Genomic DNA, 18,537 nt, shown 5'->3' on the forward strand with positions numbered 1-18,537 from the left:
TGTGAGTCGTTTTGATTAACTATTATTGTACCAAAACTGTTTCTGAAGATAATCAACCACATTATTGTCCACCTGGAATGCCTTGGCCAAAACATCAGGGTTGATGGGAGGGTTGGATCCGAAGACTGCATTCGCAATGGTGATCACTCCCGGGTTCTGGCTGCTGAGACCGGCGATGGCCAAAGCATTGGTTTTTCCGACATTGAGTTGGAAGTGAATGAGACCGATTGGGAATACAAATACATCTCCCTTGTACAACACTTTGGTGAACAGCCGATTGCCGTCGCCATTGGATGTGACAAATCCGACGTAGAGTGAGCCTTCAACGACTATGAGGATCTCCGTGGCACGAGGGTGAGTGTGAGGAGGATTGAGGCCATTTGGCGCAAAGTCTACGCGAGCAAATGATATGCCGAGAGTGTTGAGTCCGGGTATATCATCCACGTTCGCCGCCGTAACAATTGAACCGACCGGATTCGATGTGTTTCGGGGGTACCGGAGCTTGTCAGAGAAGAAATCGTTTGCTGATGCAAGTTTTGGGTCCTTGCAGAACTTCCCGTTCACAAACACTGCTCGCAATGATACACACAAGCAAATTAATCTTTTTTATGTACGTAGGTGTTGTACATGCATGGATGATGAGCCATCAGCCATGCAAAATCATATAGTTAGGGTTTAGGCCTTGCTATTTCCTACGTACTCTCTTTACTGAATGGAATCTTAATTAAGGATATTGGTTTTACATAATTAAAACATATAAGTATACGTACCTGCAGAATCGGTGTTATTAATTGCCACGCAAAAGTCCTGAAGAGGATCGGGATCAGAGGCAGAGGCAAGGAGGGTGGCGAATGCTAATACTGACAGGGCAGCAGCAGTTACAGGGAAATGAACTCCCTTCATCGCTAGCTATGGTCTATAGGGGATAAGCAAGGACTTGGAACTTGTACTTAACTAGATGATCAGTTGCTTTGAGAAGGATGAAAATTATGTATGGGGACATTTGTCTATTTATAGATTAGCAAGAGAGACTGATGATGAACTGGTCCTGTAGATAATTGAAGCAGGTAACCACTTGGATTAATTTTTAGAAGCAGGTAAAGGCTTAGATCATTATAGAAGCAGCTAAAGACTTGGTTGTAATTACAACTTAATTGAACTGGTCTTGGATTCAAATTTAATATTAATTTGTACCATTTCTTTTCGCAATAAGCCACTGACCATATCGCTTTTTTTCATATGGTCGATTATCCTAATATTGCATTTTTTGCATTTCTTTTGTTCGTTAGAAATTTTGATGAAAATTAAGCTTTGTACACTAAAACATGCATGCACGTATAGGTGTTTTCAGTGAGTTAATTAGAGTAATACTCCGCAGATTTATTGTGTTTTCATAAAACTTTCTCACATTTGAAATACTACCTCCTTCAAGTATTAATTTAGTTTCACATAATCCCTTTTGGTCAAAAAATCATCTTAATAGGACAAATCTACCCTTATAATTACTTACAAACAAAATGAAAAAAAAAACCTTCATAAATAAAAAGAAAAAGAAATCAAATTAAAAATTAATAAAACATCAAAACAAACTAAAGTTTTTTACAGAATCTCACATCTTCCCTCCTCCATCTTCTCCTCCCTTGAATCTAAACATCTAACTTCCCTTAGTTTTTTCACTGCGGACCCACAGACAATCCCCATCTACCCTTTCCCCAACTCATTCCCAGCAACAACCTTGGTTCGTATGTGCTAATTTAGGGTTTTGGAATGCTTCGTAAATATATGATACAAGGAAAGAATAAAACTAATAACCCCTATCCTGATCACAAGGAGATAAGAAGGGTGTCAAATCCTACTATAATGAGGAGTCAACTCATGCCAACCTCAAGGAGTTAGCGTAATGTTTGAAATGTAAAGAAGTTTTGTAAAAACACAGTAAAACTTAAAAGATGTTTATGTAATTATCCCAAACAGTAACTAATTAAATTGATCTTTACTAAGATAGCCGGAAATAAAAACTACAAAACAAGAATAAAAAAAGGCCGATCAACCATGCATTTATCAGTTGAAATTAGAAGCTACTTATGTTAGAATTTTCAAGCACATAAATAATTTGACTGAGTCCCATGATTTGGATGATTTGGGATTCAATACACAATATATAATTTTGCTTGAAAAAGAAGAAGCGACGAATATCCAATTAAGGGCACCTTTAATAAGGAAGCCTTAAAGGGAAGGAACCTCTATTTTTATATAAAAACTGGAATTAGTTATGGGGTTCATACCATATCAAACTTTAACGATCTAAATCGTCTATTTTTGAAGTTGCATCTCATAGATCATCTTTGCAAAATATTAGCCAAATCAGATATATTTAAGATATCTAATTGGGATAAAAAAAAATTAACATATACTTTGTTATATAAGAAACAATGAAATTTTATCTTGATCATTAAATAGGCAAATGATTTTGGATTGAATTGAATTTTTGCAAGGAAGATCTATGAATCGAGACTTACAAAATAAATAGTTCGGATCGTTGAAGTTCGATGTTGAGTGGGCTATACACCTAATCCTCATTTTTTGCAAAAGATAGAGATTCCTTTGCATAAGACCATCTCCAATAGTTGGGCTAAAAGCCAAATTTTTTAGCCCAGAAAATTTAGCTTTTAGTTAAGAAACAACTTTTCTACTCCAACCCTTCTGGACTAAACTTTTAGCCCGAGATTATTAAAGAATGAATTTAGGCTATTTTTTTCTTAAATTAAATTTTAAAAAACAAACAAAATGTAGACTATCATAAATTAATTTTATGAACATTGTAATCTAAAAAAATTTAAATTCCGATAAATATTGAAAAATCACTAAATTTTCCACAAAGCAAGCCTTCAACTTTCATCAATCTTTCAACCCTGGGCTAACTTTCAATTCACCAAATTGTTTTTAATTATTTTAGCCGTTGGATTTAAATTTGAACATTTAGATTTGATTATATTCAATCTCAGCCGTTGGATTCAATAATATATATATAAATATAAAAACAAAACAAAAAAGAATCTAGGCCGTTGGATTAACCAACGGTCTGATGATCACGACCATTGGATGCAAAGAGCCGTTGGATGCAAGGTGGAACGTGGCCGACAGGCCCACGTGGGTGGGTCCTTCGCAGTCGGAAAGCTTGCGTGTTAGGCATGTTGGGGGTTGGGTTGGGCTATGTTTGGCGCCCAAACGCTGAAAAGCAAACATTTCGGTGGGGCCCACACCGACTTTTGGGGTAAATTTTGGTCAGAATCCGGCCTCACTTTCCCATTTAGCTTTTAGCCCAAAGTTTCCTGTTGGGTTTGACTGAGTTTGGGGGGAAATTTTGGGGAGAAATTTAGCCCATGGCCTACCATTGGAGTGAGTCTAAAGCGACTGCTTTTAATAAAGGTCTATCTGTTAGGTATATAAAATATACTTATTTATAAGATGAGGAAGATGTAGAGGAAATGAGTTAAACTAGTACAAAAAGAACAAGAGTTGTTAGAAGGAGGGAAAATCTGGTCAAACGACGTACACAATATTAAAGGAATAATACTTGCATTTTTTTCAACTTGCAAATAATGTGTATTTTTGTTGTAGAAATTTTATAATCAGAATTGTCCAATATCTTAACCTTCATTTGAAGATTATTTCTACAAAAAAACATTCAAATTATAAATTTTTACTTGTCCAAATGTATCAAATAATTAGACGGTTTATCACGAATATTTTGTTTGGTACCTACACTACGAACTTATTTGGTACATCTAAACAACTAAATGATTTCGAATATGAATGATTTTTTGTAGGGATAATCTTCAAGTAAAAATTAAGATATTGGACGGTTTGTTACAAAAATTTTACGACGAAAATACGTTATTTGCAAGTGAAAGAATGAGTTCATATCTCCAAATGGGAATGCAAGTATTAAAAAAGGTATAAGTAGCTAAGCCAATTGAAGTATTCCAACGTAATCCTCTCTCTACGAGTAAATTAATTGGTTTTCTCAGACACACTAATTAATATTAATGTTGACAACGGAAGGGAACTCATGTTGACAATACATAATTATATATAAACATTCCGCAAATTTTGATCTTGTCAAATTCCACTTGCACCGTAGAAAGAAAGTTTTTATTTTTTATTTTTTTGGTCAAATAATATATTTGTTAGATTAGATAACATTAGAGAGCCAACGGGGTCTAAACTCATGCAGTGGCAAATGTAATACAAAACCAAAGCTCATTTGGTTAAATCTCAAATGCTTACTCGTGAAAAACAATGTGTAAATGAGAATTTCCCTTGTAGTAATCTTGTAGTTAGAGGTACTTATGTTTCATTAATTGGACAACGAATATGGTTGTTGTTAAACCTGGTATAATACTTTATGAAATGAGCAGAGTAGCAAAAAATATAGCTAGATAGAAGTTTGGCCCAAATCTAGGCGGGTATAGGCCCAAATAAGTATTCAATGTAGACGGAATTTCTCATGTAAGTCAAAGTAAATCACAAGTGAACACTCAAAAAAGTTCATGCTACAATTTATTCTTAATTAACAAAGTTGGTAAAAACAATAAAATTATGGAAATAGATCCTCTATGTGTCACATCCCGGCCCGGGCGGGACCACTTCCCGGGCCCACTCCACCACCGTAGCACAATATTGTCCGCTTTGGGCCCCAACCACGCCCTCACGGTTTTGTTTCAGAGAACTTACGAGCAACTTCCCAGTGGGTCACCCATCCTAGGAGTGCTCTGGCCCCCTACTCGCTTAACTTCGGAGTTCCTACGGAATCCGAAGCCAGTGAGCTCCCAAAAGGCCTCGTGCTAGGTAGGGATAGGAATATACATTTAAGGATCACTCCACTGAGCGATGTGGGATGTTACACTATGGATCTCTTTCACCAAGGTCACCGGATCAAGTGATTCGGGCTTTTCAAATTTCATCTAACGGTCCACCTGTTTGGACTATTTAAAAGCTATAATAATTTTTTACTGTTTGATGAACTTTGAAAGGTATGAAATTACCTCTTTATATCCAGGAATTATCAAGTTGAACTATAGGAAGATTGGTACATCATTACATAAGCAAATCAAACCATGATCTTATTTATTTAATATTAGATTTCATATAATTTGTGAGTCGTTTTGATTAACTGTTATTGTACCAAAACTGTTTCTGAAGATAATCAACCACATTATCGTCCACCTGGAATGCCTTGGCCAAAACATCAGGGTTGATGGGAGGGTTGGATCCGAAGACTGCATTCGCAATGGTGATCACTCCCGGGTTCTGGCTGCTGAGACCGGCGATGGCCAAAGCATTGGTTTTTCCGACATTGAGTTGGAAGTGAATGAGACCGATTGGGAATACAAACACATCTCCCTTGTACAACACTTTGGTGAACAGCCGATTGCCGTCGCCATTGGATGTGACAAATCCGACGTAGAGTGAGCCTTCAACGACTATGAGGATCTCCGTGGCACGAGGGTGAGTGTGAGGAGGATTGAGGCCATTTGGCGCAAAGTCTACGCGAGCAAATGATATGCCGAGAGTGTTGAGTCCGGGTATATCATCCACGTTCGCCGCCGTAACAATTGAACCGACCGGATTCGATGTGTTTCGGGGGTACCGGAGCTTGTCAGAGAAGAAATCGTTTGCTGATGCAAGTTTTGGGTCCTTGCAGAACTTCCCGTTCACAAACACTGCTCGCAATGATACACACAAGCAAATTAATCTTTTTTATGTACGTAGGTGTTGTACATGAATGGATGATAAGCCATCAGCCATGCAAAATCATATAGTTAGGGTTTAGGCCTTGCTATTTCCTGCTTACTCTCTGTACTGAATGGAATCTTAATTAAGGATATTGTTTTTACATAATTAAAACATATAAGTATACGTACCAGCAGAATCGGTGTTATTAATTGCTACGCAAAAGTCCTGAAGAGGACCGGGATCAGAGGCAGAGGCAAGGAGGGTGGTGAATGCTAATACTGACAGGGCAGCCGCATTTACAGGGAAATGAACTCCCTTCATTGCTAGCTAAATATGGTCTATAGGGGATTAGCAAGAACTTGGAACTTGTACTTAACTAGATGATCAGTTGCTTTGAGAAGGATGAAAATTATGTATGGGGACATTTGTCTATTTATAGATTAGCAAGAGAGACTGATGATGAACTGGTCCTGTAGATAATTGAAGCAGGTAACCACTTGGATTAATTTTTAGAAGCAGGTAAAGACTTAGATCATTTTAGAAGCAGCTAAAGACTTGGTTGTAATTACAACTTAATTGAACTGGTCTTGGATTCAAATTTAATATTAATTTGTACCATTTCTTTTCGCAATAAGCCACTGACCATATCGCTTTTTTTCATATGGTCGATTATCCTAATATTGCATTTTTTGCATTTCTTTTGTTCGTTAGAAATTTTGATGAAAATTAAGTTTTGTACACTAAAACATGCATGCATGTATAGGTGTTTTCAGTGAGTTAATTACAGGAACACTCCGCAGATTTATTGTGTTTTCATAAAACTTTCTCACATTTGAATTACTACCTCCTTCAAGTTTTAATTTAGTTTCACATTATCCCTTTTGGTCAAAAAATCATCTTAATAGGACAAATCTACCCTTATAATTACTTACAAACAAAATGAAAAAAAACCTTTATAAATAAAAAGAAAAAGAAATCAAATAAAAAATTAATAAAACATTAAAACAAACTAAATTTTTTTACAGAATCTCACATCTTCTCCTCCCTTGAATCCAAACATCTAACTTCCCTTAGTTTTTTCACTGCGGACCCACAGACAATCCCCATCTACCCTTTCCCCAACTCATTCCCAGCAACAACCTTGGTTCGTATGTGCTAATTTAGGGTTTTGGAATGCTTCGTAAATATATGATACAAGGAAAGAATAAAACTAATAACCCCTATCCTGATTACAAGGAGATAAGAAGGGTATCAAATCCTACTATAATGAGGAGTCAACTCATGCCAACCTCAAGGAGTTAGCGTAATGTTTGAAACGTGAAAGAGTTTTGTAAAAACACAGTAAAACTTAAAAGATGTTTATGTAATTATCCCAAACAGTAACTAATTAAATCGATCTTAACTAAGATAGCCGGAAATATAAACTACAAAACAAGAATAAAAAAAGGCCGATCAACCATGCATTTAACTGTTGAAATTGGAAGCTACTTATGTTAGAATTTTCAAGCACATAAATAATTTGACTGAGACCCATGATTTGGATGATTTGGTGTTTCAATATACAATATATAATTTTGCTTGAAAAAGAAGAAGCGAAGAATATCCAGTTAAGGGTACCTTTAATAAGGAAGCCTTTAAAGTACCGTTTGGTACGTAGAACAGGACAGAACAGAATGGGATGAGGCGTTCCGTCCCATGTTTGGTGAGCCTAAAACAGGTCGAACGCGCTGTTCCACGCGACACATTTTGAGTGAATTTTCGTTCCGCCTCATCCCCTGGAACGACTCGTTCCACATCCGTGGAACACAAAATTATAACCTCTCAGTCTCCTTCTTCTTCCTCCTTGTTTCCATCCGAGGGCATCTTTGCTCCCTCTTCGTTCTGTCCCGTCCCGTCCCATTCCATTACTTTCCATTCCGTCTCGTCCTGTTTGCATACCAAACGATACCTACGGGAAATGATCTCTATTTTTATATAAAAATAAACGGTTTGGATCGTTGAAGTTCGATATTGAGTGAGCCATACACGGTACACCTAATCATCATTTTTTGCAAAAAATGGAGATTCACTTGCATAAAGAGACTGCCTTTAATAAAGGTCTATCTGTTGGGTATATAAAATATACTTATTTATAAAATGAGGAAGATGTAGAGGAAAGGAGTTAAACTAGTACCAAAAAGAACAAGAGTTGTTAGAAGGAGGGAAAATCTGGTCAAACGACGTACACAATATTAAAAGAATAATACTTGCATTTTTTTCAACTTACAAATAATGTGTATTTTTGTTGTAGAAATTTTATAATCAGAATTGTCTAAGGGGTGTGATATCTACACACCCCTTTTTACTTCTCTCACACTTTTTTAGTTTTCGGTCGTTGGATTTGATGAATTAAAGAAGATCAACGGACATAAATTGACAAGGGGTGTGTGAGAAGTAAAAAGAGGTGTAACACACCCCTTGTCCAATATATTAACCTTCATTTGAAGATTATTTCTACAAAAAAATATTCAAATTAGACATTTTTAGTTGTCCAAATGTATCAAATAATTAGACTGTTTATCACGAATATTCTATTTGGTACCTACACTATGAACTTATTTGGTACATCTAAACAACTAAACGATTTCGAATATGAATGATTTTTTGTAGGGATAATCTTCAAGTAAAAATTAAGATATTGGATGGTTTGGTTACAAAATTTTTACGATGAATATACGTTATTTGCAAGTGAAAGAATGAGTTCATTTCTCCAAATAGGAATGCAAGTATTAAAAAAGGTCTAAGTAGTTAAGCCAATTGAAGTATTCCAACGTAATCCTCTCTCTACGAGTAATGGAATTGGTTTTCTCAAACACACTAAATAATATTAATGTTGACAACGGAAGGGAACTCACGTTGACAATACATAATTATATATAAACATTCCGCAAATTTTGATCTTGTCAAATTCCACTTGCACCGTAGAAAGAAAGTTTTATTTTTTATTTTTTTTGTCAAATAATATATTTGTTAGATTAGATAACATTAGGGAGCCAATGGGATCTAAACTCATGCAGTGGCAAATGCAATACAAAACCAAAGCTCATTTGGTTAAATCTCAACTGCTTACTCATGAAAAACAATGCGTAAAGGAGAATTTCCCTTGTAGTAATCTTGTAGTTAGAGGTACTTATGTTTCATTAATTGGCCAACGAATATCGCTGTCGTTAAACCTGGTAGAATATTTTATGAAATGAGTAATAGCAAAAAATATAGCTAGACAGAAGTTTGGCCCAAATCTAGGCGGGTATAGGCCCAAATAAGTATCTAGTGCAGACGGAATTTCTCACGTAAGTCCAAGTAAATCACAAGTGAATACTCAAAAAAGTTCTTGCTACAATTTATTCTTAATTAACAAACTTGGTAAAAACAATAAAATTATGGAAAAAGATCCTCTATGGATCTCTTTCACTAAGGCCACCGAATTTCATCCAACGACCCACCTGTTTTAACTATATAAAAGTTATAATAATTTTTTGCCGTTGGATGAATTTTGAAAGGTATGAAATTACCTCCTTATATCCAAGAAATATCAAGTTGAATATAGAATGAGTATTACTAATACTATAAGGTATGAAATTTCAAGTAAATTTCTGAAAAAGAAATATCATAACTTCCAATTAATTAGTGGTAAATATGTTTGGTAATGGTACCAGCATGGATGGGTCACTGCCAAAGGGTGTGATGCTTGCGATTTGCGAATAATTAATTTGGAATATTATCTGTAGGACCACAGGCTTATTACATCAACCTTCGAATTCCAAGTGCCTAGGTGATGGAAGTCAGTTCAGCTCCTACCCTCCTCGGGTATTTACATCATCATGTATTAAAGTATAAAAGTACTCTTCCGTCCTGTTGTAAATTTATCCCAAGACGATGTCCTGTGGTCGTAGATACCAAATGAATATGCAGCAAAAGACATATAATGATGCAGCAAGCGAACAAGCTTCTTTGTTTTTCTTTTCTTTTTCTTTTTCTTTTCTTTTTCTTTTCTTTTTCTTTTTCTATTGTGTGTGTAAAGTTTTTGTCAAGAGACGAGTTAACCGGTGTAAAGTTTTTGTCAAGAGACGAGTTAACTGGAGAGGGTGTTAACTGTCAAACCAACCCGCCTACCAAAGTCGCAAGAATAAAAAGTAAACAAGGAGGATGGACAGACAATGGATTGTCTTGTCCGGTAGTCGTTAGATTATTGTGTCCGGTCCCCCCCCTCCTCGCTCCAGGAAACTTCAATCTCCCCAAATCCAATCACAAACAGTCAAACACCCCTTTCCTACGTTTCCTTTGGAATTTCCAAGCTTCCCTCTTTTGTTTAGTCCTCAAGTCATAGTGAGCTCTTTTAGGGTGCGTTTGATGCACCAGATTGTCTCGAATTGGATTAGCTGTAAGGACTAAACTGAATCGGCTTAGACTAGACTAAGCTGGATTAATTAATACTTTATTATTAATTTATCACATTTTTTTTTCTAGAATCACCTCTCTATCTGCCAATAACTTTTCATTTTTTTTTCATCTTAACCCATTCCTCTTTTCTTTCGCCAGTCTCTCCTTCTCCTCTCCCTCTTTGTATCTTGTTTCACCATTTTTATAGAATTCTCTTCCTCTCCGTATACCTCTCCCTATTTTCCTGTGCCCACTCTCTCCCTCCCCTCTCCCACTTTTCCTCATCCACTCTCCCCCTCTTTTCCTTATGCAGAGATTCGCGCAGAGGGTTTATCAGAGCTCTCCACCCAGCGCCTTCACCAATTTTCTAGGAAAATCTCAAATTTTTCTGGTGATTTTGCCTTTTTATTTTGAATTTGTGTGGGGATTCGTCTGCAGGTGCTTAATTATGGGGGTTTTGCATTTTTTTTGTTCTGAATTTTAGGTATTGATTTTGAGATTTAAGCAGTGGGTTTGAGATCTGGGCATGGGTAAGGGAGTTAGAGTTGCAGACGACAAAGGCGTGCAAACGATGTTGGAGACGGGATTAGGAATCCCATGCTTTTTGGGGGGTCTCACTAGGACGACCTAGCAAAGCACTTAGTCGGAACGAGCCCGACTTAGTCTCATTTAAGTTTAGTCCAACATGCATCAAACACGGGTTTAGGAGTCTTAACAAAGCAATCTAGTCCAGTGAATTCTAATGAGGGCAAACAAACACGTCCTTAGTCTTCGCCGGCCCCTCTCTCTCTCTCTCTCCTTTTCTCTCTCTTTCCTTGTGATGATAATGTATCTTTATTTAATTTGTTGGCTAATTGATGATCACATGAGTTAATATTCTTGGGTTTCTGGTGCAACCCCCTGTTGAGCTCTGCTTCTCTTTCGAATTATTCAGGTAAATTTCACACCTTTTATTTAAGGATTTATTGAACTCCGATGGATTATAATGTATGCCCTTTTCTGCCTTGAAACTAGAAATTCAAAATTTGGAAGTAGTAATTTGCAACAGAATTTGTCTTATGGTGTTCTTTGATACATTTAAGCTTTGTTCCCTGCAGAAAACAAAGAAAAATAACAACTTTTTGAACTTAAACGGAGCTAACTAGCATGATCACTAATGTACTTCTAATATTGTACTAATTGTATTGTAATTCTACTCGAAAGTAATTTAATTGAACTGGTATGAACACCTATGCAGTATAATTTTATTTTGGCTTCTTCGTTTTTAGGTTCAATTTGTGAGAAATGGCTGGTTATGATAAAGATGAGGTACCCATGTTATCAGACACTCACCCGCAATACTCAGACGATAATGTGCAGCTAAAACTCGACAAATTTATGTCCCGAACCCGAAGTGCATCAGTTTCCATCCCTATGAGCTCTATGGACTCGTCATATGAAGGGAAACCAAGACTTGTAGGTCATACTGGTCCATTGAGGAGTCAAAGCAAAACTCTTTTCATACCTATGAGTGGTCCATTATATGCTAACCGAAGGCCTGATAGCATTTTCCGGCCAGTTCAAGCTCCAACAGCAGGGCAAGAAGCGGTGGAACCTGCAGAAGAAAAGTTTCCTTCTACCAATGCAACAACTGAGAATGAATGGGCGGGTGAAAACTATGTGGGTAAAAATGAACGCTTGCTGAGATCTGGCCAACTGGGGCTGTGCAATGATCCTTACTGCACAACTTGCCCAACATTCAATCTCAAGGCTGCTCAAGCGAAACATCGAATTGACTTTTATAAATGCTTTCAACTTGGAATTTTGATTTTTGTGATTGAATAATATGGATAACGTGACCTGAATTGATTCCAATTGACTCTTCCAAATGACAAGAAGGAAGGATTTGATTATTGGGATTTCTTAGCAGGTAATAATGTTTCAATCTTAATTTTTATGATTGCGTCGAAGTAAAAAATTGAATTTTATTAATGGGTTTATTTCACATTTATTGGTTTTATTTCAATAGTTCTACGGATGATACAATTACGGAGGTATTATAGGAAGTTACAAGATTTCATGCAAACTATTAAGGTTGGACTCTCTCTCTCTCTCTTTTTTTTCTTAAATGTTGATCGCGTTTTATGTATTGTTACGTAATTATTTTATTTTAGTTTTTTTCTCAATCAAACATTTTCATTGAAAAATTCAATTTATATTTATCAATAAACAAAAATAAGTTAATACCAGTGAGGTGTCTTTTTGTCTACACATTATCTCACTTATTTTGGGGTTAACTAATAATTAAGACTTATAAGAAATTTATATCCACTCATGGGAAAAGTTTTTCTCGTACTAATTACTAATATATTTTCAACGTCTAATTAGCCGGGTAATCATCCAAAAATTCAGAACAGAACCTCTCACTCTCTCTCTCTCTCTCTCTCTCTCTCTCTCTCTCTCTCTCTCTCTCTCTCTCTCTCTCCATTTGGTTTTTTCCATGTTTCTCTTCCTGTTGATCTAATTTGGGGTGAATTTGTTGAATTTTGGTTGAATTGGAATGTGAGTTTAATTGTGTTTAGTTTTTATTAAAATTTGTAGAGTTAGTGGATTCAAAATTAAGAAATAGTACTTAGTTGTAGTTAATCATTCAAAAGATTGTGTATGATTTTTGTGCTGTATGTGAAATGTTAAAATACAGTAATTTAGTTTTAGTCTTGCTGCGACAAGTTTTTTCATTGGTGAATTTATACCATTTTTGTTGTGGATCAGCGAGTCTAGCTCAAGATATAGATAAAAGAATACGAGGTCTTAAGGAAACGGTATAATTTATTAACCCTTTTACCCTTACCTTTAAATGATACAGACCATATGTTTTCCTTGCTTCAGTATGACTATAGAAATTGTTTGGCAGGTTAGGAATATGTACCCCTTTCCTTGGGGTTTTCAGTGAAGTGTTTTTAATAGAATTACATATTTGAGTAATGAGTTTTTTCAATGGTGTTAAATTTTTAACAAATTATGATGCTATTTGTAGAATTTAGTCATATTTTTTTAGCAATTATTATATCGATTGGTTCCAATTCGTGATTACTTCTTTTGTTACATTTAAGCTTGATTATTTTAGTAAATCTTTATGCCTTATGTCTAAACGCATATACATAATACATATACAATAATGTATACATGTAGTTTTTATATTGTTGCTGAGCATTTTGAGTGTGTGCATTTTGTGTGTACAATGTGACAAAGGCAAAATAGGGAACAACTACTTCATATAGAAAGAAGAGGAGTTTAATTGTATTTGTTTTTATTTTTTATTTTTTTATTTGGTTAAATTCGAAATTGGTTGGCTTGCGTCTAATTCTGTTGTTTGCTTGCACAAGTTGAAGTCCCTGGTTTTATTGATGTTGGTGTCCAAAATCAACCTAAGTTAATGTTAAAACATTATCTATCTTTTCGTTATGATGAGAATTGAGAACTTAGAAGCCTTTTTTATATGGTTCCCATTTTTGAAATACGAAATTGAATTACTTTTCTATACCATTTTTGTGATCATTCATTGAGAATTTGTTAATTGTTTTAATATATATGTGGTAGGATTTATACTTTTTACATTAATTTCTCATCTTTAGAGGTTGATGGATTTCATATTGTCGAATAGTTTATGAATTTTCATATTAATTTCATCAATATGTTGTTGCAGTAATTCAATTAGATATGATATAAGTTGATGTGTTTATACCTTTGAAACATAATTTTTCACACAATTTCTATTCCCGCAGCAACGCATATACTAAAATCCAGTTTCCTGATACTGTTTATTAAAAGTGAAAGGACAAAAATGCCCTTGGTTTCTTCTTTACTTTGCGTACTGTTCCACTTTTCTACCGTGGAAAGTCGGCTATGCCCTTCCCAGCCACGCATCTTTCATCATTTGTTTCTCTGCTTCGACCGCATCTTTTTTGCTTTTACCCTTCCTCTTCGTTTTTCACCTTCATTAGTCTGCGATTTTCTCCCTCTTCGTCGGCCCATCTTTTGCTCTCAAATCCTTTCTTTTTACTTTAACGTTTGTTTTTGTTTTTGCTGCGGATTTGCAGGTTGGGACAAATTTTTTGTGAAATTGGTGACTAATCGCATGCTGCCTCTTCAGATTATTGACAAAGAAATTATATTGAACTTGGGTAAGTTTTAAAACAACTACGTGTAATTTTCGATTCTCAGTTTGTATTTGTTTGAAAGAAACCCTGAAAATTGGTGTTCTTTCTGTGTTCTCAATTGATTCAAAGCATAGCATTAGAAAAAATATTTAATTATTGGGGGTTTTTGTTTTTGGTGGATTTAGAGTTTTGTTTAAGTTTTATTTTATTGGAGTTGAATTTGGTTGCTCCTTGGCTGTGGGGAGAGAGATCTGGTGCGTCATTTGGTGAAGAAGGGTTGGGGAACGAGACAGGGGGTGTAAGGAGTGTGGTTGCAGATCAGAACTATCGATTTTCTATCTTTTCAATGTCTACAGAGCACCCATTTCCTTCCTGCAAATGGGTCTTACAAACTTCCACTCGGTTCTATCAATTTTGTTAGAATCAACAATTCTGCGGAGCATTTTTGCAGTGAATTTCAGCGACCCATTTGCCTAATTAGTTTGAAATTATATGGTATTTAAAAAAAGTTCAAAAATAAACTCACACATTCTCCACAAGCACCTAATTCTTCAAAATTTTCCAAAAATGGAGAACTGAATCACCCAATTTTCTTAATTAAAGAAAGAAAAAAAAAATCAGTTTTCTTTTTGGTCAAATCGAAGACCCAATGAAGAAGTAAGTGAATTTTCTCAGAGGGGGGGGGGGAGAGAGAGCGCAGCGGGGATTGACCTCTAAACAGCAAAAGCAGAAACGAATCACTTGATTTTTAAACTGCGATGATCAGAAATCTTAAAAACTTAGCAGTTTTTTCTGAATGTGTTTTCTTTATCTTTTGGTTAAAATATATATCTTTGTTAATCAATGTTATGAGGGTTATCCGCTGAGTGGTGTAATGTGTTTAAATCTCTTTTTTTTTTCATTACTTTTGGCTATTCTTTTTCACTTTCTTTGTATCACTTAATTTTTAAGGTCTATTGAGCAGGAAGGACAAAAACTTAAGACAAAAACTTAAGGGTTTGTTTGGTATCGTACTTGAGTTCAACTTTTTTTAATTCAAAAATACTTTTTGAGTTTTAGGCTTTGAATTTTTGTTTGGTAGAACTCTTTTTAAAATTGAATTTAAAACTAACTTAAAAACATATGCTATTTCTTAAAAACACTAAAAGTGAGTTTTTAGGATTTTCATGCTCTCTCCTCAACATGTTCTTTTGCTCCTTCCTAACCCTCTCTTTTCCTCTCCCAACCCTTTTTTTCTCCTCTTCCCATGTCACACCTTGTCTTCTCTCTCTTCAGCCTTTGTCTTGTCTTTTTTTCTTCTTACTCTTCACCTTCTCACCGTAATTTTTTGCTCTCTTCTTATCCTCCTCAACCTCTCCCTGTCTTTCTCTCTCTTCACCGACTATTTCCTCTCTCTTTTCTCCTTCCAAGTTCTTTCTCTCCTCGAATTTTTGTTCAAGGAAGTTTGAATTCAAACTAAAAAAATTATTTTTAAAAATTCAACCAAACAGATTTTTGAAAATTTGAAGCTTAAAGAAAAACAGTTTTCAAGTGATGTTATTTGAAAATTATTTTTAGGAACAATCAAAGTTTTTAGGTAGGATACCAAACAGGCCCTAACATTTTTTGTTGATGCGTATTCTTTCGTTTTGATTAAGAGATATCTCTGTTTATCAATGTTATCGCTATGGGGTATTTGTTTTGCTGTTATAAATTCTTGAAACTGTAATTCCCTTTGTCTTTGTCGTGTTAAAACTATATATTGTGATTGCAGGTTTTTAAAAACTTGACCTTTGCAGATTGTTCAAAAAGAAAGCAATTCTGCTATTGATCGGTATAAAGACGCAACAACAAAGGTAGAAATAAAATGTCTCGCATGACATATTTTGGTTTGGGTTTGTAATGTGTGATTTCTGATGTGGATTAATTACTTCAATGATTTTGGATTATGATCACTGCATGTTTTTTCTTTTCGTTATTCTTTGTTTTCGTTATTCTTTTCGTTATTATTGTGTTGGTGTGAAACTGTTTACATTATAAGACTGTTTTAATTGCTTTGCTACTGTCTTTTCCTTTGATTTATTTATTTATTTATATATATATTTCTTATGTAGGAGTTATATGGACTTGGGGGACAAGAATTATAAATGCAATTATTGTGTGCTTGTTTTTAGTTAAAAGAATCAAACAAACAATGAACCTATAATAAGTGTGGGATAACTCACTTCGACCCTACCACTATTATTTGTATACCATATTCTCATCTCAAAAGCATAAATAATTACATTTAAATAATTATCATATTAAAGTTTAAGATGAAGAATTCCACTCTACTCAGAATCCGACAATTGTTTCTTCCACAACACCCAACTTTAAAAGTCTTTGTGTGAATTGTGTATCTAACTTTTGATTTTGAGATAAGATTCCTGCTTAAAATATAATAATTGTTCAAAAAGTGAGTGTGACATTTTAAATGTCTTTGTGTGAATTGTCCATCTAACTTTTAATTTTAAGATAAGATTCCTGCTTAAAAGATAATAATTGTTCAAAAAGTGAGTGTGAGATGACTCACCTCTACCCAACCATTATTATTTGTCCAGCCACCCGGTATTCTTCATGGTTCATTGGTTTTCTTTTGTCAATATTTAACGTTTAAATTCGATTTTTGGTAACATTTTTTTTCAGGGAATTAGTTGTTACCAGTATAGATAATCATGATCTTCTTTTGGCTTGGTCTCAATACATGACCAATTGTTTGCCTGACCATTAACAAATTCAGATGGGTATACAAAGGTATTAGTAAAATTGTCTGTACTACAGATATACCCTCTCCACATGCCTTAATTAGCCAAGTACACCTTAATGATACAGAAATGGTTAAATCTATCCATGTACTATTTCCATCACTCATTATCCGGATATAACAAATTTTCCAATTCTAAGATGTTTTTTGGATCAATCAAAGCATATGGAGAAGGTGTGTCTTTGGTGGTTGGAGCATTTGTATCCATGCTTTTAGATATCCATCTTAAACTTCTCAATAAACAATTGAATACTTGATTATGTATATAGAACAAGCCAAAAGAAGAAAGTTTTTATCTATATATTGGTAACAATCAATTCCTTTGAAGAAAAAAGATGAAAATGATGACATCTGAAATGCTTGATCGAATTACATCTCTAGATTTTGCAGAGAAACCAAACCAAAGATATCTGATCCATCTTTAGCACATATTATGGGGTGGTTTGGGAGTGAAATGCTTAAAAAAAAAGCACCCATGAAAAAAAGCTATGAGGGTTTTAGGTATTTGGTAAACTAAAAAAAATGGCTTATTTTGGAAGTTGTTGTGAGAATAAACTGAAATCAAAGGAAAAAGCTGAAGCTGCTATTTGCAGCTTTGAAAAACTGGTTTTTTTTTTCAAAGCACATGGAGCTACAGTGCTCCTTTAATGAAAAGACCCACTATCAGACTGCTTTTTTTCTTTCCAAAAGCACTTTTACAAAGATGTTTACCAAACACTCTGCTGATTTATGTCACATCCGTTTATTCTCACAGCATCTTTTTTTCAAAGCACGACAATACCAAACCAACCCTATATCCCATTCTTATATGGCAACTTTTTTCAGATTAATCACTCCACAAATTTTAGACAAATTTATATTCACAATTTCCAATTTGACAAAATACTTTATTGCCCTGTGTTATCTTTTGTGATAAACATATGAATGCACTAAATACTTTATTGCAATGACGTGCATGACTTAATACAACATAAACTTACATAGTTTGTGAGCTCACCCATTGAGGTTTCTAACTGGGTTTTGATTGTTTCACTAAACTTTTATACGTTTCAATTTTCATTGTTTGGTTAAACTTTTATGCTTCATGGTGCCTGTGAAATATAAGTTCACCATTGGTACATAATTAAGATTGGATTTGATATCATTCAGGTTTGATTCGTTCAACGCTCTTGATTGTTATTTTCAAGCCAACTACTACATTTTCCAACAAATTTACAAAGAACAACCAAGCTGGATTATAGCCAAATTCCGTCAAATTATATCACTATTGGTATTCCAGCTGCCCACCGTATAGAAATTACAAGGTTCGCTCCACTCTATGCTTCTTTGGTACATTTAATTCAATTTGTATATTTAGGTAAGAAACAAAATTTTATCTATTCCTTGAGTTAGGCAGAGTTGTAAATAGATTGAGTTAAGCTATAACTTTCTACATGTTTTGTGCTGTTTAAAAACCGC

At 34.8% G+C, this 18,537-nt stretch overlaps 3 protein-coding genes across 4 annotated transcripts in view; 1 reads left to right on the forward strand and 2 right to left on the reverse strand.

The window, feature by feature from the left end:
* On the reverse strand, positions 1-931 carry LOC126600247 (germin-like protein subfamily 1 member 13). The gene is made up of 2 exons (XM_050266833.1): positions 771-931; positions 1-569 (listed from the first exon to the last, which is right to left on the reverse strand). The coding sequence occupies exons 1-2, from the start codon at positions 901-903 to the stop codon at positions 16-18; spliced, it is 687 nt and encodes a 228-aa protein (XP_050122790.1). The 5' UTR covers positions 904-931; the 3' UTR covers positions 1-15.
* Positions 932-5,035: 4,104 nt separating this feature from the next.
* On the reverse strand, positions 5,036-6,165 carry LOC126600246 (germin-like protein subfamily 1 member 13). Its single transcript, XM_050266832.1, has 2 exons — positions 5,928-6,165; positions 5,036-5,726 (listed from the first exon to the last, which is right to left on the reverse strand). Exons 1-2 carry the CDS (start codon positions 6,058-6,060, stop codon positions 5,173-5,175), a joined length of 687 nt encoding a protein of 228 aa, XP_050122789.1. The 5' UTR covers positions 6,061-6,165; the 3' UTR covers positions 5,036-5,172.
* A 4,126-nt stretch (positions 6,166-10,291) lies between these two features.
* The window catches only part of LOC126600241 (probable cyclic nucleotide-gated ion channel 20, chloroplastic), a 67,429-nt gene continuing 59,183 nt past the window's right edge, over positions 10,292-18,537 (forward strand). Inside the window, exons 1-2 of one of the 2 annotated variants that reach the window (XM_050266808.1) lie at positions 10,292-11,092; positions 11,427-11,617. In XM_050266808.1, coding sequence (XP_050122765.1) covers positions 11,443-11,617 — 175 coding nt within the window. In that variant the 5' untranslated portion in view covers positions 10,292-11,092; positions 11,427-11,442. The remainder of the gene's footprint in view (positions 11,093-11,426; positions 11,618-18,537) is intronic. The other variant, XM_050266810.1, reaches the window with a different exon arrangement.

This window comes from Malus sylvestris, chromosome 14 (genome assembly GCF_916048215.2).
Source record: "Malus sylvestris chromosome 14, drMalSylv7.2, whole genome shotgun sequence".
NCBI classification, from domain to species: Eukaryota; Viridiplantae; Streptophyta; class Magnoliopsida; order Rosales; family Rosaceae; genus Malus; species Malus sylvestris.